The sequence below is a fragment of the Schistocerca nitens genome, chromosome 2 (genome assembly GCF_023898315.1).
Source record: "Schistocerca nitens isolate TAMUIC-IGC-003100 chromosome 2, iqSchNite1.1, whole genome shotgun sequence".
In the NCBI taxonomy this organism is placed as follows: Eukaryota; Metazoa; Arthropoda; class Insecta; order Orthoptera; family Acrididae; genus Schistocerca; species Schistocerca nitens.
In genome coordinates, this window is record NC_064615.1 from 375,966,756 (window position 1) to 375,994,262 (window position 27,507).

Sequence of the window (27,507 nt, forward strand, 5' to 3'; positions counted from 1 at the left end):
GCAAATATACTTTCAGCAATCTACGACTTGATGTTTATATAAACCACTACAGATCGGTTATTATTTGCTTTATTATCAGTATTGCTCTTCAGCCAAAGCATATTCAGATGTTCGTTGCCTGAAAACAAGTAACAACATACTAGAGGTTTGAAGTTTTGCATCGTCGATGGTGCGGAGCGGAGCTCTGAACCTTTCATGTGTTGCGATCAGGGCAATGAATATCTGAAGATGCTCTCTTTTGTAGAGTGAGAATATAATAGAACACATAGTAGGCCCTGAAGCATATAAACTGTTCATTAATTATTTGTAGCTGTCGCTATGACCATTGCAGGCGATATTTGTGTTTCCTACCAGTAATTTTGTTTTTTAAAAAAAGTAACTTTGAAAAATTTCACGAGTGTATTAAAAAATATTTTCAAGATGTAAACGAATTCAATGTACCTTAATGTACCTGTAAAGTTATTATGAATAAAAACTTCCTCATTTCTTCCAAGTTGTAATTAGTGATTAAGGCAGTATTTTGTACGTCCGAAGGTTCGAATACAAGGTAAAGTTTAGTACCCTCTGAACCTAAACTTGGAAGGTGGCGATGGTTATTCGTATATAAGGTGGAGCAACATGAACACATGGATTTGAGTTGCGTAGGCCGGCCGCGGTGGCCAAGCGGTTCTAGGCGCTCCAGTCCGGAACTGCCCGACTGCTACGGTCGCAGGTTCGAATCCTGCGTCGGGCATGGATGTGTGTGATGTCCTTAGGTTAGTTAGGTTTAAGTAGTTCTAAGTTCTAGGGGACTGATGACCTCAGATGTTAAGTCCCATAGTGCTCAGAGCCATTTGAACCATTTTTGAGTTGCGTAGTAAGAGTGGAGGAGAGCTGTCAGTCACCCCCAGCGCTGTTGTCCTGCCGGTCAGAGCGTTCAATTTCAGTAACAATGGCGCAGAGTACCATTGAGCATCGCGTTTTCACTGCCGAACATTATTTGAAAAGTAGCCTAATGAATGTGTTGTAACAGTTCAACGGCTTTTTCGTACACTGTTCAGTTTTGAGCGTAAAGGTTCGATTCCTGAGGCCAACACAGCACTTCGTTGGCTTAACTCATTTCGCAAACTGGATCAGTTGTGAAGAAAAGGTGGACTTGTCTTCGTTCGGCGTAAACTCCAGAAAATGTCGACAGACTAGAGTTATGTTCTTCAAAGTCCCCGCTGCTCCACCAGGCAGCGTGCACAGAGTTTGGGCATGGCTAGTCGCTCGCTACAGCGCATCCTGAACTGTCTGTTACAGATCCATCCTTATAAAATTATGGTCGTACAGATGCTTCACAGATTTTGACGAACGGATACTATTTTGTAAGAGAATGATTGATGTTTTTGCTACTGAATATGTTTTGTTAATGATGAACGATGAAGCTCACTTTCGCTTCGACATTTTTAAATAAGCAACACTGTCGGTACTGGGCAGCAGACAACCCAAAAGAATTGCATCATAAACCACTGTTCAGTGCTGATGTGACCGTGTGGTGTGGAGTTTCCAAAGTGGTGATTGTTTGGCTTTCCTTTTTTTTAATAAAAAAAAAGACGGCCCTAGTATGAAAGTAAATTCTGCACATTTTTCTCAGCACGAAGGGCCCCGTTTTTCCGATGATATCTTTTTTTAAAAAATTTTATTTCTTAAATTTAATAACTTGGAGGTTGTATTGGTGTAATAACACTGAAGCACCAAAGAAACTGGTATAGGCACGCCTATTCAAATACAGAGATACGTAAACAGGCAGGATACGGCGCTGCGGCCTGCAACGCCTATATAAGACAAGTGTCTGGCGCAGTCGTTAGATCAGTTACTGCTGCTACAATGGCAGCTTATGAAGTTTTAAGTCAGTTTCAACGTGGTGTTATAGCGGGCGCGCGAGCGACGGGACACAGCATCTCCGAGGTAGCGATGAAGTGGGTATTTTCCCGTACGACCATTTCACGAGTGTTCGTGAATAGCAGGAAACCGGTAAAACATAAAATCTCCGACATCGCTGCGGCCGGAAAAAGATCTTGCAAGAACGGGACCAACGACGACTGAAGAGAATCGTTCAACTTGACAGAAGTGCAACCCTTCCGCAAACTGCTGCAGATTTCAATACTAGCGATCAACAAGTGTCAGCGTCCGAACCATTCAACGAAACATCATTAGTATGGGCTTTCGGAGCCGAAGGCCCACTCGTGTACCCTTGATGACTGCAATAACCTTTACGCCTCGCCTGGGCCCGTCAACACCGACATTGGAGTGTTGATGACAGGAAACATGTTGCATGGTCGGGCGAGTCTCGTATCAAATTGTATCGAGCGGATGGACGTGTAAGGTTATGGAGACAACCTCATGAATACATGGACCCTGCACGTCAGCAGGGGACTGTTCAAGGTTGTGGAAGCTCTGTAATGGTGTGGGGCGTGTGCAGTTGGTAGTGATATGGGACCCCTGAAACGTCTAGATACGACTGTGACAGGTGACACTTATGCAAGCATGCTGTCCGATCACCTGCATCAATTCATGTCCACTGTTCATTCCGACGGACTTGCGTGATTCCAGCAGGACAATGCGACACCCCACACGTCCAGAAAAGCTACAGAGTGGCTCCAGGACCACTCATCTCAGTTTAAACACTTCAGCTGGCCATCCAACTCCGCAGACATGAACATTATTGAGAATGTTTGGGATGTCTTGCAACATGCTGTTCAGAAGAGATCTCCACCCCCTCGTACTACGGATTTATGGACAGCCCTGTAGCATTCATGGTGTCAACAACCTCCAGAACTACTTTAGACATTAAACGAGTCCATGCCACGTCTTGTTGCGGCACTTCTGCGTGTACGCGGGATCCCTACACTATATTAGGCAGGGGTACCAGTTTCTTTGGCTCTTCAGTGTACACATTTTATACGTGATCAAAATATACCTAATCATATTAGTCACAGATTTATTCGTTCTTTTCGATCCACCCTGTAGTTCGTGATATAATCACCGTAACGTAACGCCCAGTTTTCGGCTGCCAGAACACGCCCGAGTTGAGTGGCGGTATTCGCCGTGGCCCTCGAGGCACCGGTAGCGCATGCACAGTGGTGGCACTGTAGCCACGTAGTGGGCGGGTGCGAGGCGCGGCCTGTTGACTGTTGAGCAGGGCAGTTACACAAGAAGCCGCTGTGTGCGCCCATCTGGGTCAGCGGCGTGGGAACCTCCGAGCCTGGCATCCGATTCGGCGCGCGCCCTATGGGCTCCAATATGGCCGCTGTGTCGGCGTTGCTGGGCAGATCACTGTGGGCAGTGCGTTCCATCCGCCAACTCAAACAATTAACATCTCTTACGGAGTCACGGTCGGTCGACCAGCGTCTTACTGATATCCCAGCGTGGTTCAATAAGTAAGGTAATACAAATTCTTAGCGAGAAAAAGTTTATTCATGAAATCAAAGAGATGCAGGAAATTACTAAGACTCCAGGACATATCGAAATCAAAGAGGCCCACGAAGCTATCAAGGCACTCGTTTACATTAAACGTTCCTTTCATCCGTCCTCAGGGCGTTCGTGTTCCCGGCGACGAAGAGTGCAGTTTACTTGCCAGTACGGTAAACGGACGTCCACTGAGTGGCGACAGGTGCCTTTATCAGCTAAATCACGTTTTATGCTCCATCGGACAGACGGCCGTTGGCGTGTACGGTGAGAAACGGCTGAAAGAAAGCACCCTGCAATAATCGGGCAAGGGTCTAAGCAAGAGGGGTTCTGTGGAATGTTTTCATGGCATTCCTTGGGTGATCTCTTCATCGAGTAGGGCACAGTATGCATCTATCCTTGGGGACTGTATACACCACTGCAGGCTGTTCGTTTTTCCTGGCCACGGTAGTATCCACCAGCAGGACCATGTTGCTGTTGTTGTTGCTGCTGCAGCTGTTGCTGACGCCTTTGGCCCGCAGCTTTCGCAGCGTCGGCGTGGTTACAACGGATTTGGCAAGGGTAATTTCAAGGAGTGGCCGGATGCCCTTCCTGCCGCCACACCAGCAGGACAATGTAATGTGTCACATAGCTCGCAGTGTACTCGCGCGTTTGGAAGAGTACCAGGAGAGTTCAACGTACGTACTCCCCGAATTGGAACCCAATCGAGAATTTGCGATACCATCTCGATAGTGCTGCCCGCGTCGTTGATTCTCAACCGAGAAACGTTGCACAGCTGGCCGCGATACTGGAGTCGGCATGGCTCCACATGCCGATCTGTAACTTCCAGAAACTCATTGACACCCCTCCTGTACGTCACTCAGCGGTCCGCGCTCAAAAGGTGGTTCTTCAGACTTTCGACATGTCGTCCCATTGATGTGACTGGACATTGTATTACAGTACCACGTTTTCACATAGTTAACAGTGGTAGTCTAAGTTCCATCGGTAAACCATGCTGTCGAAACTAGTGAAAACGAAATCATGATCCAGGTGTAAGAGCCACTTAACAGCAGCTTCCTGCGCGTCGACGCCGGTTCTGAAGTGGCGATCGGCTGGAAGCTTGTTTAAAAGGTGTGAAATGATGAAAATCGCTTGGTGTCGGCTGTAAGGACTGTGTTCGACTACAGTCCATCGGAAACACCGGATCAATTCAGGTGGCCAGGCGTTGTAGTGCAACAACACGATACGTTTCGAAAGCAATCCCGGGTTTTCATCTGAATCACCTCCTCCCTGGGTGACGAAACAAACCAGCAGCACACCATGCGTGTCCCAAAAAGTGTGGCCATTGTTGTTCTGAACTTATTGGGGGATGGGGAGAGGGGTATCTCTATGACACTGATACCTCTTTCGTGGCAGGTGTCGTGTGATGCAACCACTATTCGTCTTCTGTGACGATTCGGTGCTCTCTCCATCCGACACCGCATTAAGTGCTGGAGAAACAGGCTCATTCACTTGGCTTTGTTCTCGTGGGAGTGTTGCTGCTGTACCCGGCGAGAAGACGTCTTCCGGTAGTCCAAACGCGTTGCGCACGGTATCTGTCACATTGCCAATGGCGATGTTGGGGTGAGCAGCTTACCTCACATTAATGCAACGATTCGCATGATTCAACCCTCTCGACCCGATAGACGTCGTCACCTGAGGTGAACGTGGTTTGCCTTCCTTTCACACATCTGTCCTGCCTTTATTAAATTCCTGACATTAAAATCAGGCTTGATTTCGTGGCTTACAATCGTTCGTAAAATTCCATGATTTGCTGTTTTCTTTGACAGCAAAACACTCCACATTTCATTCGCCGATCGTATGTCCATCAACGCCTCCGTCTTGAAACCGTATTTCGAGGCGCAACGGCACTTCTATCAAAATGGTTCAAATGGCTCTGAGCACTATGGGACTTAACATCTGAGGTCATCATCCCCTAGAACTTAGAAGTACTTAAATCTAACCAACCTAAGGACATCACACAAATCCATGTCCGAGGCAGGATTCAATCCTGCAACCGTAGCGGTCGCGCGGTTCCAGACTGAAGCGCCTAGAACCGCTCGGCCACATCGCACTTCTATTACCACATACAAGTGGTGTTTGAACGCTTTGATCATATCCTTTGTTTAGACATGAAATTTAATTTGCATGGAGCGTTTATACATCCGTGAGAACTCTTTGTTACATTACTCATTGAACAACCATCGTACATAAATGTGTACCGTATGTGTTTTTCAGGTTAACGCTAGAACATTTGTAGCAGCTTCAAGCAATCTTAGTATATATGTGTCTGAGAAATAAGTTAATGGGATAAGACACCAATAGCCCCCTTAGGCTTGGGATGTAGGTGTCACTTACATAGTGTCACTAAATTGATTGGTGACTCCTGATGGCATTTAACTCTGGGGATGGGAATGCAAGTAGAAAGGTTGGACATGTAAAGTATAAATCTGGTACGCTAGTAGAAATATCAGCCAAACCTGACGCACGTGTGACTTATTTTTTGGAAAGAGAAACACTATACATGTAACAAAAGTTTGTTTTCACGCTAGAAACAGTTTCGTTCATTTTCCCATCTATTACAAGAGTGAGATAAATAAGTCACCGGACAACACCAGGTAATGATCCTGCTAATAATATTGAGGATTTAGCATATGTTAAGCGGTTAGCATCATATTTGGAAGACACCATCCGCCCCTTGGAGACAGATACCGTCAAAACGGCGGTTATGTTGGGCATTGAGCGATAACAATTAACTATTTACAATCATATGGATAGCTCTTCCGCCTCCTTAACTGGTGAACACAAGGAAGATTGGCGTTTAAAGTCATTTCGATGTTGTTGCTAGAAACGAAACACAACATTGGATAGGAAACGTAGTCTCCAGTTATCGCGAATTCATTAGTATTCCTTGGGAAACAGTGGACTGGTATTCGGAAGGCTGGCGTCCCAAATTCCCTTCCGTAGATTTTCTAAGACTACCCTAAACTATATAAGATGAATGCCGGGATGGTTCCTGTGAAAAGGACGTCACCCATTTCCGACCACAGCCCGAGCTTGTACCCAGTCCGTAATGAAGTCCTCGTCGATGGGACGTTAAACGCTAATCTGCTAACTTAATTCCTATCTTACCTGACCTCACTTTAGTCCAGCACTCACCATGTCTTGACTACCACGCGCACGACCAGTGTTCAGTACCTGGTACAAGCAAGGGCTTGACTTAAGTGGCACAAAGGTAAACAAGGCTGCTGAAACTCATGAGAACAAGTGAGCAGCTTGGAGAAATTGCAGATTCCGATTCGAAGGCCGTAATTAAGGCGCGCGGAAGTGACGTGCTGACTGCATCGTTCTCTATACTGCCGTCCAATTGCTTCTTAAACTTAAGGCGGCTCTGTTGACTTGAGAGCAACTTTTCGTAAGTTTTTCGTTCTGGTACTGTGTTGTTTTAAGAGGCCCTTACAAGCTGGAAACACTTTTGATTCGCCTTCCGTCTAATTAGTTCCTGAGAGGTTGATAAGAAATCCCAAAATACACACAGTCCTTTTGATATCTTGAAATATGGATTTCCTTAGCAAATAACTCTTAATTGGCATCCAACTGTCGCGCAGTGTTCTGGACGCAGTTTCCTGTGTCCTTCACCCCAACATATTGATCCGTTGTGGAATATGAAATTTATGCTTCCTCTGGACACAGATATTGAGAAGCTGCAAACGATAAAATTGATTTGCTGTCTTCTTTCAAGTCTGGCTGCCGAGGAGTAGGTCAGTCGTGTTTTTAGTTTTCAACAGAGGCATTATTTTTAGCGAATGACGTCTCTGGCGACCATTATCTACACAGTAATCAAAGGCAACACATAGGAAGCGTAGTCTTCGAGCCTTGTTTGCTGGAGTTAGGACTAGCAGCGTCGGGTTCATACGGTACTCCCGAGTGTAAGAGATAAAACGTTTCTGCCGTCACTTCGTTGTCCCCGACGGTTTATGATACTGCGATGATAGATCCTTATACTTCACGTCAACGCAGTTCAGATGCATTCTCGCGTTGTGAAACAAAGCCTGTCGTAGTAGTGTGATGGTTAAAAAAAAAAAACAGTTTCTTGAATGTATCCTATCCAAAAAACAGATTGCTACAGCTACCCAGATAACAGTGTAGGATATAACACCCTCACATCATATGTAGAACAACCCAATGGCCTGTGATCGAGCGGTTCTAGGCGCTTCAGTCTAGAACCACGCGGCTGCTACGGTCGCAGGTTCGAATCCTGCCTCGGGCATGGATGTGTGTGATGTCCTTAGGTTAGTTAGGTTTAAGTAATTCTAAATCTAGGGGATGATGGCCTCAGATGTTAAGTCCCATAATGCTTAGAGCCATTTGAACAATTCTGAACAACCCAATGGATCTAAGTACCCTGCTGCGTACTTGCGCAACCCTTTCATGAGAGTAACTGCCATGCTGTATGAGAAGCCAGTGAGCTACGTGCTGCATTTCACGTCGTGCCTCTCCAGGGTAACAGCCTGCGTGTGCTTATCGAAGTTAGTGATAAATAGTCGCAGCTAGTAATTGTCATTGGTCCAAGCACGTCTTCCCACGGTTATCTTTCTGAAAACAAATACCAAATAAAGGAACGACGAGAGCGGTTCCTGGCCAGGCTGAACCTTGGCTGCCAAAGTAACTATTATTACCCTGGCTGGCGTGTGTATTAGAGCACAGTCGAAATAGGGAAAGTTTTTAAAAATACTACTATAAAAGCCCCAGTTCTCCTTATCTTTGAAGAAATCGATTTTCAGACTATAAGGATAATCGCTTACTGTCAAGCAGGAGGGATACATGTTGAATTTTAGACGATTTACGTGTAGCTTACCGTCCCATTTTTTAATACTATTTGATTTGGTTTAGGTACGGGCCAAGTTGTTACAAGTATTAGTATTGCGCCATTGTGATGTGCAAAACGTTGGTATAAGAGATCAGTTTTCCCTCGCGAAGTAATTCTGTCAGGTGAGTGTTCCTTCGCGTTCTCAGAAGCCATCGTAATGGTAGTTTAATTGAAAATCAGTTAAAGGTGTAGACCCTGTGACAACGAAAAAATTCGATGGTGCTGATCCGGTTCCATCTGCAGCTGGACGAATAGGTATGGATTCTTTTCTGTGTGTGATTCGCCGTCATGAAGTTTCCGGTAATATTATTATACTAATTCAGAGGTCGGTCTCATACGTGACAGAGTAAAAGGTTCTTGAACTTTGTCACATAATTTTCACTTTGTTTATTCTGAAACATCTTCAGCCTGCTTCTTAGCTTCAAGTATGTATGCAAATATAAGTGGTAATATACGAACATGGGATGACGCAGTGTTACCAACTGCTAAAAAAATACATACATTCCGAAATTACTGTTAATATCCAAGCATATTATTATTAGCTAGTTTCAACACGAAGAAAAGAAGTGATTGTCGTAATTTGCGTGTATCTCTCTTTACATGAAGGTTATTTTTTTCAATTTTCAGTAGGGCTGGAAACTGAAGCAAGTATGAATATCGGAAAGAGGAGGCCTGTATTTATAGATCCTACATACGCGTACATGTGCTAACTAAATTTCAAACTAAATGCTAAAGCTATTCAGATATTTGTCGTTAGTAACTTCTCTAGCCCCTCTGGTGGAAGACTTGCCTCAAGCCCCTCTGGTGGAAGACTTGCAGACTGGCGGATGAGCCGCATCACTACGCTCCATTACAGTTTTTCTTTTGAGTTTGGTATGTTGGCCACGCACCTATTTCTTCATATTCGAGAAAGGAAACTAGTAACTGATCGTGCCAAATCCGTATTATACGAATGGTGATCCATAACCCCTTACTTGAAGCGCTTAAGAAGTAATTGAGTAGAAGTTGGTGCATGGAATCGGGCGTTGTCTTGTTCAAGACTTATACCTGGCGACAAAATCCTTAATGAGTACTCCGTGGTACCGTGACGATATTCCCGAATTCTTAAAGTGGTACAGTGTAAGACACTGGACTTGCATTCGGGAGGTCGGTGGTTCGAATCTCCCTCAGGCCATCCATATTTACGTTTTCGTCGGCAACCCAGATCCCTTATGGTAAATGATGATGTGGTTTCTTTGAGAAGATCTCGGCTGATTTCCTTCCGTCTCTAACAACCTCGTCGTCGACGAGATGTTTGTAAGTTTCCCTCCTTCCTTCTTCGAGATGGTTTAACGAACAAGTAACAGACATTCCTACACCTATGTTAGGGGAAAGCTGATAAACTGTCAAGACAACAGTCTCAGCCGTCATGGTGATGACAATATAAAACGGTCAATACATGTATGCATTATCTGTGCGTAAATCCTTTCTCATATTAACACTCCATTTAGTTTCCACGCCCATCGAAGGTCAAACAGCAGAGTCCTCCTTTTACTCAGTACAGACAGCCCCCCTTTTACCTAATACAGCATTATCCAGATACTAATTAACTCATATTGATAGAGTTATTGATACATATAGTTGTATGCGCGCAGAACTGCAGTCCTGATTTACTTGTTTAGGTGTGGCGTTTATAGCACCGCCAGCAGTCCGGTATGGCTTCAAGTTCCCGGCCTGCGTCAAAGAATGCGACGCAAAACTGCCTCACCTCATGTCTACCAATTAAGCCGCTGATGATAAATGTTACGGGGCATATTTTTCGGTAGAACGAATCAGGAACATTCTTAAAAAGGGAAGTTTATTTATGTAGGTTACTGCATGTTTTTGATGTTTTATGGGTTGGCCGTGGTCCACGCGAAAATACATATACATGTGATATACTGCGACAAGTCAATGCCGGTTTGCAAAGCGGAAATGTTTCAGTATTTATGGTCTGCGGAACGTCACAGCTGGTGCTTTTTCTTTCAAGTGTCTGAAAATGACTTCCGTAGTCTTAATTTTGTATCTCCGTGCGCTGACATTCACATATCGGGGATGAGGGAGATCTTTTAAAATTCCAAAAACAAAGCACTCTGTAGTTTCGTTTCGACAGCGAGAAACGTAGTTGTTTTGTCTTCGGCTTTGTTAAAGAAATAATCCTGCCAGACGCCGGTGTAAAGTCATTTAGGAGCAGTACGGAAAAATTATAAAACACGCAAAAAGCCAGTGTTCACTAATGAAACCTTCTCTCGCCTTTGATGTTTATCATATGAAATTTGTATACGTACACTTAAAAATTTTAGCTAACGTTCTTTCGAAGGTTCGTTCTTTGATCCCCACCCGATGGAGTGACTCCCAGTTCAACTTTGCCTCTGGCAAGGCGTTGCGTATGTAAGAAAATCCAAGCTGCATTGGAGTTCAGATTTCGTGTTTCATAGTAGATCCTTCCCCGAAATCCACTGCGTGAGCCTGTTTGTACGTAAAAACGAAGCACGTGGCAGCGAATCTCAAATGTGATCAAAAACCGTTGCGATTTTTATATCAACATCTTGTCTTAATTTTTCACTACACTACTTAAGTTATTTTAAACCCGTCTATGTATCTACTAAAAATATTTATTATTGCGCTTTACGTGATACGTTTTATCGGATCAAACAAGTCAGTGGTAGCATTTTCGTCTGTTGTCTGCATGCACATTCCTCTCTTTGGCAATAATCATTTTAGCCGACTTTCACTTTCATTTTCAGCCGTACACATTTTCTGGTGTTACAGAGACTAAACATTGCTTCCACCATTGCACTTAAATGCTTGTTTACGTTTCTCTAAAGAAACGGTGTGTGAAATCTTATGGGACTTAACTGCTAAGGTCATGAGTCTCTAAGCTTACACACTACTTAATCTAAATTATCCTAAGGACAAAGACACACACCCATGCCCGATGGAGGACTCGAACCTCCGCCGGGACCAGCCGCACAGTCCATGACTGCAGCGCCTCAGACCGCTCGGCTAATCCCGCGCGGCACAGATTAAGAATCTAAGGTCTAGTAACAGCATGTCTTTCACCAACATATGGCATACATCTGTATGTGGAATCGATATTTTTTTTTCATAAAAGATCGGTGTTAAATTTCTGTCTTCCGTATTCATCGACAGTTCTTCTTTGTTCTCTTGCAACGTATACTGTAAAAGACATAGAAATGCGCCGTACTTCTGCTGGCATATATTCACGAGCTCATTGGAACTCATTTATTGCTTTCTCTTCTCTCCCAGCTATCCCTGTTCACTGCTTCTGCCGGCAGTGCACGCGATTACACTTCGTGACGTATCTTTCAGCCATATGCAGATGACACGTGACTCTTCTTTGATGCATCCACGTCTTATCTTTTACCTTCGGCCTTTCTAGGAACTCTGCACGTGAGGATATCTGCACGACGTAACTTGAACTCATTTCTCGTGATCAGTGCTTTACGGCGCTTTCAGAGAGCGTTTAGATTAAGCCAGAGAAGCACTTAGAACGCTTCATTGCTACACACTGGGAGGTACGCCAGACCGAATGTAATCCGCGCTTATGATTAACGACCGCATTACTGATTCCCTCTCACTGTATCACACACACACACACACACACACACAGTTAGGATTCATCCAGTTTACAAAATTGTTGTGTGCAAGACCTGGCATCCCTTACATTAAAATGACATTGTAGTGTCAGGAAACCCATAAAAATGAATGACAGAAGGAAAAGCTTCGTTTCATATAAAGAACTTCCGCGTTTTTCGGCGTTTAAGAGAGCTGTTTCTGTTCCTCGTGGCATCCCACTCTTTGTCGCCTTTCTGCAGCCTTCTTCCATTTCTCGCGACGGACTTCCGTACTTTTGCAGCCTTACCAGATACCGAGACAACGGATCTCTCATAACGCAGACAACTGTGCCCAAGTGCCACCATAAGATGACAAAAGATACTGCACAGAATCCACACTTCTAATCGTAGCGGCACACTATTCATGGCCATTTACTGATCTACAGCTCACCTGAGGCCACACCGCTAATATGGTGGATGTTTCTCGTCCTGTTGTCTTAACCAGTACATTCTCGCACTCCTGAGTGATATCTTACGTCAGTGTCGTTCAGGAAACACACAGAACCATGATTTTAATTTTTTAAGTCCAAGCAACCCGATACATTTTAAGTGTGTTTGACTGGACGAACGTTTATACTGTAATTCAGGTACATACGTCCATTTGATGGATAATACCACACTCACTTGAAAATGGCTACACAGACGAAAATGCTTAGCGGTGGTGAGAACTAAATTAAAGGATATTTTCGTCCAACAAACACCAATCTGAGTGGCGGATTATCATTTGAAAATTTTGATTTTTTCTTTTTCCCCATTCATTTGTGACTGTTAAATTGTTGCAAGCTGTAATTTCCATTTCGTACGGATACAGTCGAAAACTGCCTAGGTGCTTCTGTCTAATAGTATTCGTGACACCTTAGCCCTCACTGCTTTTTCCCAGACATGCTTTATCTGGACCTGTACTCCTCAGGTGTACCATGTACTGCGTCTAGCTACCAGTTCCCACGAGTTTCGGGACCACTGACCCATTAGTCTTCCTCCAGTGCGCCTAACATGAATACGTCGAAGGACGAACAGTCAACTACTCTAATAGCACCTCCAAGGTGATCGTCTCCGGTAAAACCGAGTGTGAGTTATTCATCGCCGAAGCCCATCTTTAATTAACTGCTCGTCCTTCCTTGGTCGCGCATCCAAGGACGCAGGCCGAATAGAAGCGATGCTTCTCGTTGAGTAGCTATGAAAGTGGAACCTGTAGTGACCCGTAAAACACTTCGGTCTACTCATTTTACCGAGAGAGTTGCCGAAGTGGTTAACGTCTCTGGGCTAGCATCAAGAAGGAACAGCGTTCCAGGCGTTATTCAGCCGTACAGATTTAGGGCTTCTATGAGTTATCCAAAATCTAGAAGCAAATACCGCACAGGTCTCTCCGTAAAACCTGAGGGTCATTTTCTTGGTCCATCCTTGTCCAGTTTACATGTACATACATACTCCGCATGCCACCATAAGGGGCATGGCGGAGGGAACATCGTACCACTGTACTTATCCCTTTCCTGTTCCAGCAGTAACTGGAGCGACAGAAAAATGACTGTCTATATGCTTCCGTACGAGCCATCGTTTCTCTCATCTTGTCTGCTCGGTCCGTATGCAAGAGGAATATTGGTGGCACTAGAATCGTTCTGCCGTCATTCGCACATGATGCTAAACTTTCTGAATGGTGTTTTTCGAAAGCACGTCTTTATCCATTCAGGAATTCACATTTAATTTAGCAGAGCATTTCCGTAACAATACTCCATCGCTAATGACATTGTTAACCTCTCGACATTTTCATCCTAAAATATTGATATTATCGATAACGCAAATGTTGCAGAACTCAAACGTTGTATTCTGTAACACGTGACATCCACATCACATTATTATGAATATAAATACCTAAGAGTTTAGCATATACTGCTTGTTTTATTGGTCGTGTTTCGCCTGTAATGATTTTGTCGTCGACGGACGTCATACCCTAAAATTCCTCTCTACTTTCTAGTAACTTTTCTGAGCTTCGGTAAATTGTGTTAGGTCTCGACCCCTCTAACAAAATCAGTTTACCCTTGACAGTTAATTTGAATATCAACTGAAACACACAAACATACTACGAATTTTCGCAATGTTTATGACGTACTAATTATAATTGGTTTCCTCAGATGATGTAGCGTAGTAGTGCGAAACGCTACTACGAATAAAAAAATTAATGTGATCGGTCACGCAATAAAACCAAGTTTCCTAATTAATGTTTAAGCCGTTTATGGATATTACTTCACTGCTTTTGGCATAGCTCTCCATCACCGATCTCGCTGCTTCTGTTTTACCAGTTGTTTTGTGCGATAGAAGTTGTAAATACTTTTTGAAGACCAGTTCCAGCAGAACTTCACAACTCCCTTCTATTGCGTATTACTTATTTCTCTATACATACCTACCGGCCGGCCGGTGTGGCCGAGCGGTTCTAGGCGCTTCAGTCTGGAACGACGCGACCGCTACGATCGCAGGTTCGAATCCTGCCTCGGGCATAGATGTGTGTGATGTCCTTAGGTTGTTTAAATAGTTCTAGGGGACTGATGACCTCAGATGTTAAGTCCCATAGTGCTCAGAGGCATTTGAACCATTTTCTATACCTACCTTTGTTAAAGTGCTTAGGCGATTTTCTTTGACGGAGTACAATGATTAATAAACATTATTAAAATGCAGTGTTACTCATTATTGAGGAAACCGGTCCTCTGTGATGATATAAGTTTCCCTTCATTTTCTATGATAGCATTTATAGGTATTAAATTGAGAAAGCTTTTAATCATCTGCAGAGGTGAAATAATACTCTTTGCACAAAAATTTAGAATATATGAACTACCTTTACGAATAATGCATACACTCTAAAAAAAAAAAAAGAAAAGACGCACCACGAAGGAATTAATCCGAGTGGGACGGTGAACGGTACATGTGGTGTATATGTACAGACAAACAAATGATTACAGTTTCAGAAAAATTGGATGATATATTGACAAACACACGCACACACAACACACACACACACACACACATAGACACAAACAAAGATCAAATGCAAACAAAATTCAGATTTAGCGCCGAACTCTCTGGTGGACAAATGAACACTGACTGGGCTGGGACACACAACAAACCACAATCACACTGTGCTTTGGTGAAGTGAAAAGTGTTTTACTACGTTATTTGTGGAAAATACTTGTTGTAGTTACGTGTGCATCGCAGCTCCTCACCATGATGCGGAGAACGAAAGTCATTGGCACACGAAAACGAAAGTAAAAACGAATATAGGCGCGAAAACATCGCGACAAACAAAATTACATTCTAGAAGATAGGTTAACTCCGAGCAAAAAACTTTCTCATCCACATCGTTTGGTTGCAGATGACAAGCTATCTGTAGTAATTAACACACAAGTGATCCGGAAAATTCATGCACACCAAATGTCAAGGTATTTACAAAAAGAAAAGATCTATTGTTTGAACTGAATAATCGACATAATTTTATAATCATTTAACAAAAATGTTCACATTACAGAATAAATAAAAACGAAAACCCACTGGTGATGGCACAGTGGTGCCGAAACATGTTTGGGTACTGAGAAAGAACTGTGTTTTCCGTAACTGGCGGACCTCACATCCAACAATTGCACTAGCTTAAATTATGAACATGCTTCAATTAACTGTTATCTTTAAGGTAAACGGCGCGTCAGAACTGACTCGTGGTCGTCTGGTAGATTAATCGTTCAAAATGGTTCAAATGGCTCTGAGCACTATGGGACTCAACTGCTGTGGTCATCAGTCCCCTAGAACTTAGAACTACTTAAACCTAACTAACCTAAGAACATCACACACACACCCATGCCCGAGGCAGGATTCGAACCTGCGACCGTAGCAGCAGCGCGGCTCCGGACTGGAGCGCCTAGAACCGCACGGCCACCGCGGCCGGCAGATTAATCGTATTTAGTCCCATTATTTTTTTACAACGAGCAGTTATCAATAAAAATTTACCCCCATTACTTATTCAGTCTGTGCAAAGAACCTTACGACGATAAAAATTGAGGTCGATGCCTGCGTTGCGGCCACTGATTGCGTGGAGAGCATTTCTGCAGTCAAGTATTGTCTGCCGAAATTGAGCTCAGAGTTGCGCCTCTTTCCACACGTGCAGGGGGAATCGCGTATTGCTGAAAGACAACCTTTCTCTTGCTAATCCCCGGCAGACGTGTCACGCCAGTCATCCGTTATCTGCCTGAAGGCACGGCACTGTGTGGTCCTCTGACAGCTTCGCCTTCCGTGCTCAGTAGGCAGCTGGTTAGCTACGGCTCTGCTCCACAGTGTTTCTGTTCCAGGCGGTGAGTTCTTTGCTGCCTTCACCTCTGATACAGTCCTACCAATTTATTATGAAGGAGGGGCACTGCAGTCATAGCCCGTTCTCTTCGTCTGAGCAGACAGCGTCGTTACGCTACTGTCGGTTATTTAGGACGGATGCGAGGCACTGTGGGTGTGTGGCCATTTAGCGTTCTCGCTTCCCACTCCCGGGTTCCCGGGTTCGATTCCCGGCGGGGTCAGGGATTTTCTCTGCCTCCGGATGACTGGGTGTTGTGTGATGTCCTTAGGTTAGTTAGGTTTAAGTAGTTCTGTCCTTAGGTTAGTTAGGTTTAAGTAGCTCTAAGTTCTAGGGGACTAATGACCATAGATGTTAAGTCCCATAGTGCTCAGAGCCATTTGAACCTTTTTTTTTTTTTGTGGTCATTGTCGAGACCACTAAAACTTCTAATGCCGTTCTTTTCCCCTTACAGTTAAATGTGTCGGTTGCAGTAGCATGATGACATTGTTTTAAGACCACATCTTATTACTGAATATATGTTACATCGTTGTTGAAAACGACATGCTAAATTCCTCTTGATCTTGTTGTGTAAACTGAAGGGGGAGGGGGGAGAAAGGAAAGGAAAGCAAAAGGAAGGGAAGGAACTAATGATATCAGGTGCATCAGGACTTTGTGCAGAATCATCGGCGACAAGTGAAAAGGGGTGGTGGACCGGGACTCGAACTCGGGATCTCCTGCTTACTAGACTGTGGAGTTTTTATCGCAAATGCGTAGACTATCTCGACACGCTCCCCGGCCGACTCAGACTCCCATATAGCACCATCTGTCGCAGTCCCCGTGCATGTCCTCCACGCTCACTAATTTAGATTCTCGCAGGAGGTTTAACGGCCCTCAATGGAAGTTTGGATTCATTTCCCATGGAGGCAACTCAGTTTTTTGAAAGCCTTGTGTCTGTTCTTTCTGGAATACCGGAAAGAATCGACACCACGCATTCGTATAATCCTCTTGATCACTTTGTGTACACTGATGTGTTCCAGTATCTTAACGATAATGTAGAAAATCTCGGACTGCGCGTAACAGCGCAATGCAGTCTCTACGTGTATCTGTTATTTATGTGATGTTTACGTCAGACACGCACATCGTCAACACCGGGCACCTGTTGGCAGGCTCTGGGGACAGCGGCGTGTGCAGCCCGCCGCCCCCACGCGCCACCCACGTGTCGTCGCCGTGGCCGCCCCCGCACAGTCAGCGGCCGCGCTACTGCGACCCCCACATCTCCTACATGGACCGCGTCGTCATGGAGATTATCGACACCGAGGCAGTCTACGTCAGGGACCTGCAGCAGATCATAGAGGTGAGCTGCGCCCGAGCCTCGTGTGCCCCGTCGCACTCTGCTGCCTCAGTGATCACATAGCGGTTGCCGTCGTCGTCGTCGTCGTTGTTGTTGTTGTTTACATTTAAGTTGTCGTCGTCCGAAGAGTGGCACGATGCAACTCGCCCGCTAGTCTGTTCCCCGACAGGATCTTCGTCTCTGCAACCTACGAGAGGCGTTCAATAAGCAATTCAGAAAATTTCTTTCTGAAAGGAGGTTGCTTTCATTCAGGATTCCCATACACCATATTAATCCTCAGTCTTTTGGCTACAAAAGCTATTTTTCAACATAATCTCCATTTATTGAGACGACCTTACGCCAGCAGCTTGCTTGGACGGCCTGTATGCCAGTATGATGCTACCACTACTCGACGTCGGACCCAACGGCTTGCTCCATCAATACCCCCCCCCCCCCCCCAAAATCAACCACGTACTGTTTCCCGCGGAATACATCCTCCATTGTGCCAAACAGACGGAAGTCGGAAGGTGCGAGATCACGGCTGTAGGGTTGATGAGGATGAGCTGTCCAGTGAAGTTTTTTGAGCTCCTCCAGGGTGCGTACTCTTTTATGAGTCCTTGCGCTGTCGTGGACAACGAAAAGTTCTTTTTCCATTTTCGTGTCGACGAACACACTGAAGTCGTTTCTTGGATTTCGTGTGGGTAGCGCAATACTCTTCAGAGTTGATCGTTGCACCATGAGGAAGGACATTAAAAAAACCTTCAAAACCCCAGAAAACCGTCGCCATTACTTAACTTGCTGAGGGTGCGGCTTTGAACTTTTTCCCGCAGGAAGGTTTTGAAGGTTTTTTTAATGTCCTTCCTCATGGTGGTATGGCGCCACTCCATGGATTGCCGTTGTGTTTCTGTTTCGAAGTGATGGAACCATGTTCCACCATGTTCTACTAGGACATAAAAGCCTGTGACAAGACCATTCTCAAATATGCCACACAATCTGAGGAAGATGAAGCCCTTAGTAAAACATCGTCATCGCAAAAACAAAATTTTCTGTTGAGAATGTTTTAATGCAAGTATGTTGAAGATGTATAAATCAGTGAAGGTTTTAAGTTACGTGGTTTATCAATAAACTGATAAACAAAAGAAAATCTCAAATAAGGCAATAAAAATCAAAGAGGTGCCTGTTAGAAGAGCAGTGTTTTTCACATAGATTTTAGTTTGTGTTTAAAAATAATTTCAGTTAGAGACACAATAAATAATTTAATGTCAGTCTAGCTTTACTTTGACAAAAAAAAGTCTAATTTATGTTGTTCATCGTTTCGGAAGTAGTTTGATCCAATCCAACGGACTAGCAATAAAATATAAATGAAAAAAGAGACCGTATCGAAACACAATGTTTTTTTTAATTATTTATTATTCAAAGAATCGTGAGAATAAATAGTAAAGCACCTTCCGTCACGGCAGACCTAAAATTAAAAAAAGAAGAAAAACTGAATGGTGCAGTTGTAAATGATACGAACATTTACAATTTTTTTGTGAGGAAATCCGTGTCGTTGTATCACGTTCAGTGTTGCCACAAGTGATGAATTCTTTTTTCACATCCCACACCTGTAAAGGCGAAATAGAAGTAAATGAATAATTAACGAGAAACTTGTGAGTTTTCAAGCTAATCAAGAGCCTGCAAATTAATGAAAATAAAAGTATAAAGGTCTGAATTACTGCATTACGTATCTATGCTGCTTATCTATCTGAGGATTGCCCTAGGCGCTTAAAAACTATTTCAGCGCTAAGTCAATTTATAAGAGCAAGTATTATCGCTAGGCTGCTCGTAAAAGAAATACTGTGTTTATATCTTCGATTTGGGTGTTTATTGTTCTTGCGTGTGATAACATTAATCCCTTACACGCATCGTTTTCGAAAACGATGAGAATCAAGTGAAAAAAAGGAATACTATTGTTTAACGAAAACGAAGTTCAAGCTTGAATTGGGCGAAGGGTGCGGATGGAAGTCAACCGTTTGTTTCAAGTGAACCATCTCAGTATTCACCGTAAGCGATTTTTGGAGAAATCACGCGGAACCTAGGCCTGTATAGCAGGACTGGAATTTGAAACGATGTCCTCCAGTGTCTCAGCACTGCACCGCCTCGCCCAGTGAGAGACCAATGAGCGTTGCACAGCTAGGTCCACCGGCTGTCGTCCAGCTAAACTCCACGTCCCCTTCTCCAGCAAAACCAGCACTACTCCATCCGATTGCCTGTTAGTTGTTGTGCAAACCGGGGATAAATTTAACTCACCGCCATTTCTGGAGGCAGCAACCTTTCCGCGAAACGTGTTACGTGCCGTACGCAACAACCGTGCACACAAGGGCCGGCGGCTTGTAAATCAAAAGACGAGGTATTTCCAGCCGTGCTGCCCCTGTAAGGAAACGGCGACTTTTCTCGGGCGTGCGAGGAATATCTATGCTTCCATTCCTCCTTTTAGTGGAAGGGCCTTTGGACGACGGCACATCTCGCGCATAGCTGCACAGGAGGGAGTGAAATTGTTTGAACTCCGCGTTACTTCGTTTTGTTGGCCTGCAACCGCGTTTAATGCCGGTGTAGAAAAACTTCACAACGTTGTTACAAGTCTCTAGATGCATTTATCTCTAACGTACTGTTTGAAAGAAAACTTGCGCAGATATTCAGTCAAAACATGGTACAATTTGAAAGTGAGGCAAAGTTTGTCAGCCTGCTTTAAATGATCAGAAACCCTATTTTTGTATGACTGCAGTATCAATGAATCATAATCAACCCACTCATAACAAATATCTGGGTGTAACAATTTATAGGGATGTGGAATGCAGTAATCATACAGGCTCATTGTTACGTAAGGCAGTTGGCAGACTTCAGTGTATTTTTTGTTTACAAAGAAAGGCAGTACGAATGGTCAGAAGTTTGTCTGACCCATGTAAGAACATCACACAGATGCCGATGACCCAATACTCGCAGTCACTTGAAGGTAGACGTAACTCCAAATTTACTTCCAAAGTTTCAGTCTAGGAATTACATTGTACGTACCTGGAACAAATCAGGGAAATCTCAGGGAATTTCAGGAATTTCGTAAAATCTTAGTGAATTCTGCGTTTTTAAGACAGCATTGAAACTGAATCTTGTAAATACCAAATTTAAGTGTTTAATATTTCGAAGTATGTTAATTATATGATTATATTCCATATAAATTATCGATGTTTAAAACCTCGGTTAAACCACGCCTTATGGTACGTATGTAGCTCATCTGAGGGGAAAGAAAAATCATTATTGTGGCGTGCTGCCCCTCCCCTCTCCCCCGCTCACCATTAATTTATTTTTGATGTCCCAGATTCACTCCAGGCAACTTAATCTGTCCCATTCTTGTGCAGCTGAACTAGTGTTCCACCCCAAATGATCTCATTGTTGCCGAGACGCGAACTCTGTTCTTCGTTCCTCTTTCTTTTCCGCTCATTCTGTGACGATACTGTATCAGGAAAAGTGGGACTAGCTGTTTGTCGGTCGATCTTTTGGATCTGAGGCAAGTATCGTTCCAGATAGGATTACTAAGATTGAATGTTTGGCAACATTGTAATGTAAAGTGTTTGGTGCATAATACGAATGATGAACATTCGGGTGGGTAATTCTCACCTAATATCAAAACAGAAGGTACTATGAGTGTGTGTGTGTGCGCGCGCGCGCGCGCGATAATATCTTTCCTTCCGATGCTGGGTTGCCTACACTCATGGGTCTCTTGTGGACGTTAGTCAGATGTTTCCTTGCGTTAACCCAGTAAGGCAAACACCCGTTCGAAATAAACAAAATGTTGATAGAACTAACATGCAATTTGTTTATTTTTCAGACTTAAAAATGAACTTGTTCTACCAAGAAGTGACAAAAGAAAATATAAATATGACAAAGTGATAGCATCACGTATTTCGTGTAATACCATATTGTCGGACTTAAGCAGCCAATAGAGTCATTCCGCTTCGCTCGCCTTTCCTTGGGGAGCTGAGAATGGCGGGAAGATGGATGTAGCGGAAGGCATTTCCATCATAAGCACGGCGCTTACAGCTCATTATGGAGTAATGGCGTGCTAACTGCTCCATAGACTGCCTCAGGGGCCAGGGCAGGGCAAACTCCAGTCAGCAGATTTCTGCTCCCGGCGCATTCACCCGGGTCTAATATGGTTTTAATTATTTAACAGTTTGCAGAAGGGTTCCGATGAATTTCTTCTTCCCCTCTGCCTCGAAGGGAAAAAAAGGACGAGGAAAAGAAAATAATCCTTCCGGATTTATTATAAGCCTATCTGTTGCAAACAGTGCTCAGAAGAGAACATTGCAGTACGAGGTTTAACTGAGCTGTGGAGGGGGAGGGGGGGAGGGGGGGAGGTGTAACGGACAGTTACTTCGGGCGCCGCGAGGGCTGTGAGGGGAGTGAGTATCCAGCTCGAGAGTTATGGCAGGGGATAAGAGGTAGACCCCGCGGCGTGGTGTGTGGACCAACTTTAACGGCCCCCAAATTGAATTTCCGCCGGTTTACTTCCCTCTCAGAATTCTCGGCGCAGTTGTTGTCGATTTTAACGCCCGTTCCCCCGCAAAGTTCCGAGCAGGGAGGTACCGTCGCGGCCAGCTGGTGCGGTCCTCTGGGGAAACTTGCCTCCTACTGTGACTGTGGGGTCGCCCAGTTGGCTCGTACAAGAGCCTCCGCTCCAAGTCGAACGCTCCACTCGAAACTTACGAGCTAAGGAAGCTGCACGTAGTCTGGACGGTAGCAATGCCAGCTTGTCCCAATCCTATAAACTCTAGGCCATGTGCGATGTTGGCAAATCGTCGATGTTGATTTTGATCTCATCGTTGTTAGTGATAATAATCGAGCGCAAAACACCGATATTTGTAACACTGACTGATGCTAAATGGTACATCTGTAGAAAGCGGTAAAAAGCAACGTACAAGTTGACATAGTTCGTATCTTACTTTTGAGAGCAGTCTTTCAGAATTTGACGATGTGGCTGTGGAGCGCAAATATTTAACCACAGTTTTTTGTGGCTTTGGGTAGATAGTACTAATGATGTGATTCCGTACTTCTAATGGGTCTGATATAATACCTACAAGGCGGTCTCTTAGATAACTGAGGTGTGATGGTAAGTCGGTTTCTCTTACAATTTGCAAATTATTCTGTTCTTGCGCTATTTAATAATGTTCCCTGCATTACTCATATTTGGTTTCTCTGTTTTCCCGTCGTGTACCAGCGTACTGCCCTCACTACTTCAGACGACGAAAGCGTGAACTGAACAGTGAAAGGCATTACTCCACACTTAGCTATAACAATAGCCAATGTTCCTGCCTTAGCTCGTTCGACACTATTTCTTCCTCAGAACTCTTTTCTTTCCATTATTGAAAACCAGTAACAGATTCTCAGGTTAATAGGATATACATATACGCACATATAAAGTAAAGTGGACAGCATGGTACATGCATTCTCCACATGTGAATTGTCCAGTTAAACAAACACGATCTCAGTTTACCAGCGCTTACCTCTGAAACACACCTGTTGAAAGCTGCAAGTTTGTTTTTGACGGTGCAAACGTACAGAATGTATATACTGCTCCTTTTCCTGTCTTCTACAATAGCTACATTTGTCGCAAACAAGTTTCACTGGTGTCGTTACTACATTTGTTCAGAAACAGAGCCGGCCGAAGTGGCCGTGCGGTTAAAGGCGCTGCAGTCTGGAACCGCAAGGCCGCTACGGTCGTAGGTTCGAATCCTGCCTCGGGCATGGATGTTTGTGATGTCCTTAGGTTAGTTAGGTTTAACTAGTTCTAAGTTCTAGGGGACTAATGACCTCAGCAGTTGAGTCCCATAGTGCTCAGAGCCATTTGAACCATCAGAAACAGATTTGTTTAGTGACGAAAAAATTATGCACAGCTGTAACAGGTGGCCTGGATTTTTTGCCATCATCGAAAGGCGATATTTTGCCCTTAACGCTGATACCACGATGTTTCCAAGACTTCAGCATGGATACTGAAACATTGATGTTTAAACTGAAAAATCGATATTTTATAAATACCGATGATTATCAGAATGGTTCAAATGGCTCTGAGCACTATGGGACTTACATCTGAGGTCATCAGTCCCCTAGAACTTAGAACTACTTAAACCTAACTAACCTAGGCACATCACACACATCCATGTCCGAGGCAGGATTCGAACCTGCGACCGTAGCAATCGCGCGATTCCGGACTGGAGCGCCTAGAACCGCTCGGCCACCGCGGCCGGCTCGATGATTATCGAACCCCCCCTATATTTCTCGTTATTTCCGGTCGTTTCACTGTAAATCGCTTCGGATAGTTACTTCTAGGTATTTTACGACTATTATTGTTTCCCTTTATTTATCGCCAGTGGCGCAATCTCTTCACCTACCTGTGCACAGTACGCTGGGTTTACGAGAAGAACTTTTTTTCCAGGCTACAACTGGTAGTGAAATTAAAACTATAGTGAAAATCCGACGATGTTTGCGCAGATGTGTTGTTCAGTGTCTCTAGTAGTCACGTCTATCGCGTCAAGTCGCACTTTCCTGTTCTGAGCACACACTGAACACATGAAGATGCTTAAAACGATGTCTCCCGCCAGATGTTGAGGGGTTTCGCCTGTTTTCATGCAGTCCACGTAATGTAACTGTCGTGCGTTTCATCCTTCATGTCACATCTCGGCCGGACACCGCAGGTGCAACACCGACTCTCTTGCAACGTTTTCGGTTGGAAGTGTTTGATCACTCACCATACAGCACGGACTGGGCTCCCTCTGTTAACCTCTTCGCTCACATTAACCACTGGCTATGAGAATTTCGGCACAAACAAGAAGCTGCAGACCAGTGTAGGGACTGTGACGAGGATTGTTTATCGCCAGTCGCGCGATCGAATAGTAATAGATGTCTTCACCTATCTGTACGCAATAGGCTGCTTAAATCGGACCGGCTACAATGTAGAGAAGTGGCTGAAAGTTGTAGATGAATAATGCAAATGAAATATTTTTGATTTTCACTGTGGCTTTCATTATGAGACCGATCGGAGCTAGGGGGGAAGCCCTCGTATTTATGGTGACGTTCAACTGTTAGTCCCTGCACCAGTAGTAGAACCTCTACAGTTTTTCCCGCATTTAACTGCAGTATTTTGGGGGATGTAACCTTTTTTCCCCTCAAATACCTCAGTGATAGAACGACCTCCCCACGTGAGTGAAATCGAAAGTCCCCCAAGGAAGTGTTACAGAGCCGTTACTGTTTACACTGTTACAAACAAGTAAGTTGGCACAGTGGCTAGCACATTGGACTCGCATTTGGGAGAATGACTGTTCAAACCCGCGTTCGGCCGTCCTGATTCAGGCTTTCCATGAGTTCACTAAATCGCTTCAGGCAAACCGACTTCCTTCCCTAATCCGATGGGATTGATGACCTCGCTGTTTGGTCCCCTTTCCCGATTCACACAACCCCCTATTACAAATATTGTAGTGGGTAAAACCGGAAGAATCGTGAGGATGTTCCGTGGGCGATGCGATGTCTATAGGAAGGTTGCAGCACCAAAACTCTTCTGCAACACGCATGGTCAATGTTTCTAGTAAGTTTCTACTACTTTTAAGAGGACCGATAAAAATGGAAGAAACTTGCCAGAAACATCGACCATGGTCCAGCAAGAAGGTCGTGCTGAGTTCTGTCACTGAGGCATTAAAAAAAATCTATCATATCCTAAGGCACCGTGCTGTAACGGTAGAGAATCGTTTCCTTCTCGCTACCTTTGGCAATTACTGTTCATGAGTCAAACTGAGTCAGTGCTAGGTTACGGTGTGGTACGCTTACATTCTATGCTGGCGTCGCAGCAGCCAGTCTTCAGCGGGCGCTTCATGACACGTATCTGACGCACCTCCAGGCGAGAACGATGACGGGAGGCATTGTAAACGCGAGGGCATACAAGTATCTCGAGGGTGGTGGCTGGTGGTGACAGACGAGAGCACTTGTCGCTGATTGCGTGCCGTGTTCACCAGCTGACACCCGCTGCTGTCCCGGCGACATCAACAACCCCACCTCGCTCATGCATTTCACAACAAACCACCGCGCCAAACAGCCATTTCAAACGATAAGCGAGTGTGATCCAGACTGCTGTGGGAAACGAAGTACAAAATGAATTTGTTTATGGTTCTGATGCAGTTTAGACTATGTGCAGTGACTGTACCATTTACGCAATGAATGGTTATTGTTGCGTTCATTACTGAGACTTAGGCATGAGAAGATGAGATTGAAAATGTGTGTTCATTTCTAGTCTGTGAACAAAGTAATAACAGCAACATGGAGTCTGATACTTCAATGAATATTTTTGTGTGGCAGAAAAGCGTATGGAAAGTTCAAATGGTTCAAATGGCTCTGAGTACTATGCGACTTAACTTCTGAGGTCATCAGTCACCTAGAACTTAGAACTAATTAAACCTAACTAACCTAAGGACATCACACACAACCATGCCCGAGGCAGGATTCGAACCTGCGACCGTAGCGGTCGCTCGGCTCCAGACTGTAGCGCCTAGAACCGCACGGCCACTACGGCCGGCGTATGGAAAGTGAGAGATTTCTCTTTAGAGAAGGGAAATGAATCAGTAACGGTATCGAATGATTGAGAGTAATTTTGGAACGAATTTTAGGGATAAATGAAGAGCTATATTTATGGTTCATGTAACTGAAGCTAATTGGAGACCTTGATAGAGACTCATTTACAAGGTTAAAAAGTAAAATTACGTCTTAAGACAGGACACACCAAGTGCCTTTAAATTGGGAGAAGAATGGTGCAAGGCTGTTTCGGTCTCCAGATATATTCGATGTGTACGGAGAGTACTCGGTGGATAGGATATTGGCATTATTTTGGAGATTTTGAAGTAGGGGGAACCATTATGTGTTGAAATGCCCAGAGCCTACAGTGGTTATAGCCAAAGCAGAAAAAAAGCTTTACAAAATACGACTGCGGCAGCAGCTGACATTATAGCATCACATTTAACACAGAAAGTACGAAGGCCTTGAGAATACACCGCTTACGCATAAATATGTGATCAACCAAATGGGGGAAGAGGTCACATGATTCAAAAGTGTTATAATAACGTAAGTTAAATGCAACATCGAAATCGGATAGCTAATGGGGCAGTCTGTAAAATAAGAGCTCTGTTGAATGGAAAGATTAATATTGGACAGAAAAAAGGAAAAGGAATCTTACTAGTGACGGGAATTAAAGTCCTTATCAGACGGAGAAACTTTTGCTCTATAAGTTCTACTTGCTGGCTCGCGCGACGGCTCCCAAACAGGCATCGTTGACCGATAGCAGTGTGGTAGTGTACTGTGAGCTTCTAACTGCCGCAAATAGCCCCGCAGTGGAATAAAGGAAGCATTATTGCATTTAAATGAGAGTCGTGCCTATTCCCCAACGCTGCAACGAATATTCGCGCGCTGAAGCTCTGGGTTGCTTAGAGTGCTTTGTGTAAATAATAACAACGGTATAATACAAATGTTCGAATATAATAATAATAATAATAATAATTTTTGTAACTATGATAAAATATGTAAATAAATTATTCACATCAGTTAAGAGCACATTGATTTAGCATAACAGTACTCAGAATTTGCAATTCAGAAGAATATAGCCTTTTAAAATCTTACATCAGAAAAATGTGTCCTCACAACTCTGGTAAAATCATAATCTTCGCAATATACAATCGAAGTGTGTACTCAGAATTAGCAGTATTTCACTAAGCATTATATCTCTAAACGCTGACCGCAAACTACGGCTATACGAGACTGTAAATGAGAGGAATACTGTTCCACTCGTTTCAGCCTCCATTTGGGAAGTCAGTTTCACCGTTATTTGTCTTTT

At 44.1% G+C, this 27,507-nt stretch overlaps 1 protein-coding gene across 1 annotated transcript in view; it reads left to right on the forward strand.

The window, feature by feature from the left end:
• LOC126235032 (uncharacterized) overlaps positions 1 to 27,507 on the forward strand; it is a 188,713-nt gene that overhangs the window by 71,024 nt on the left and 90,182 nt on the right. The window contains exon 5 of the mRNA XM_049943767.1: positions 17,443 to 17,630. Within this exon, the coding sequence (XP_049799724.1) occupies positions 17,443 to 17,630 (188 nt within the window). The remainder of the gene's footprint in view (positions 1 to 17,442; positions 17,631 to 27,507) is intronic.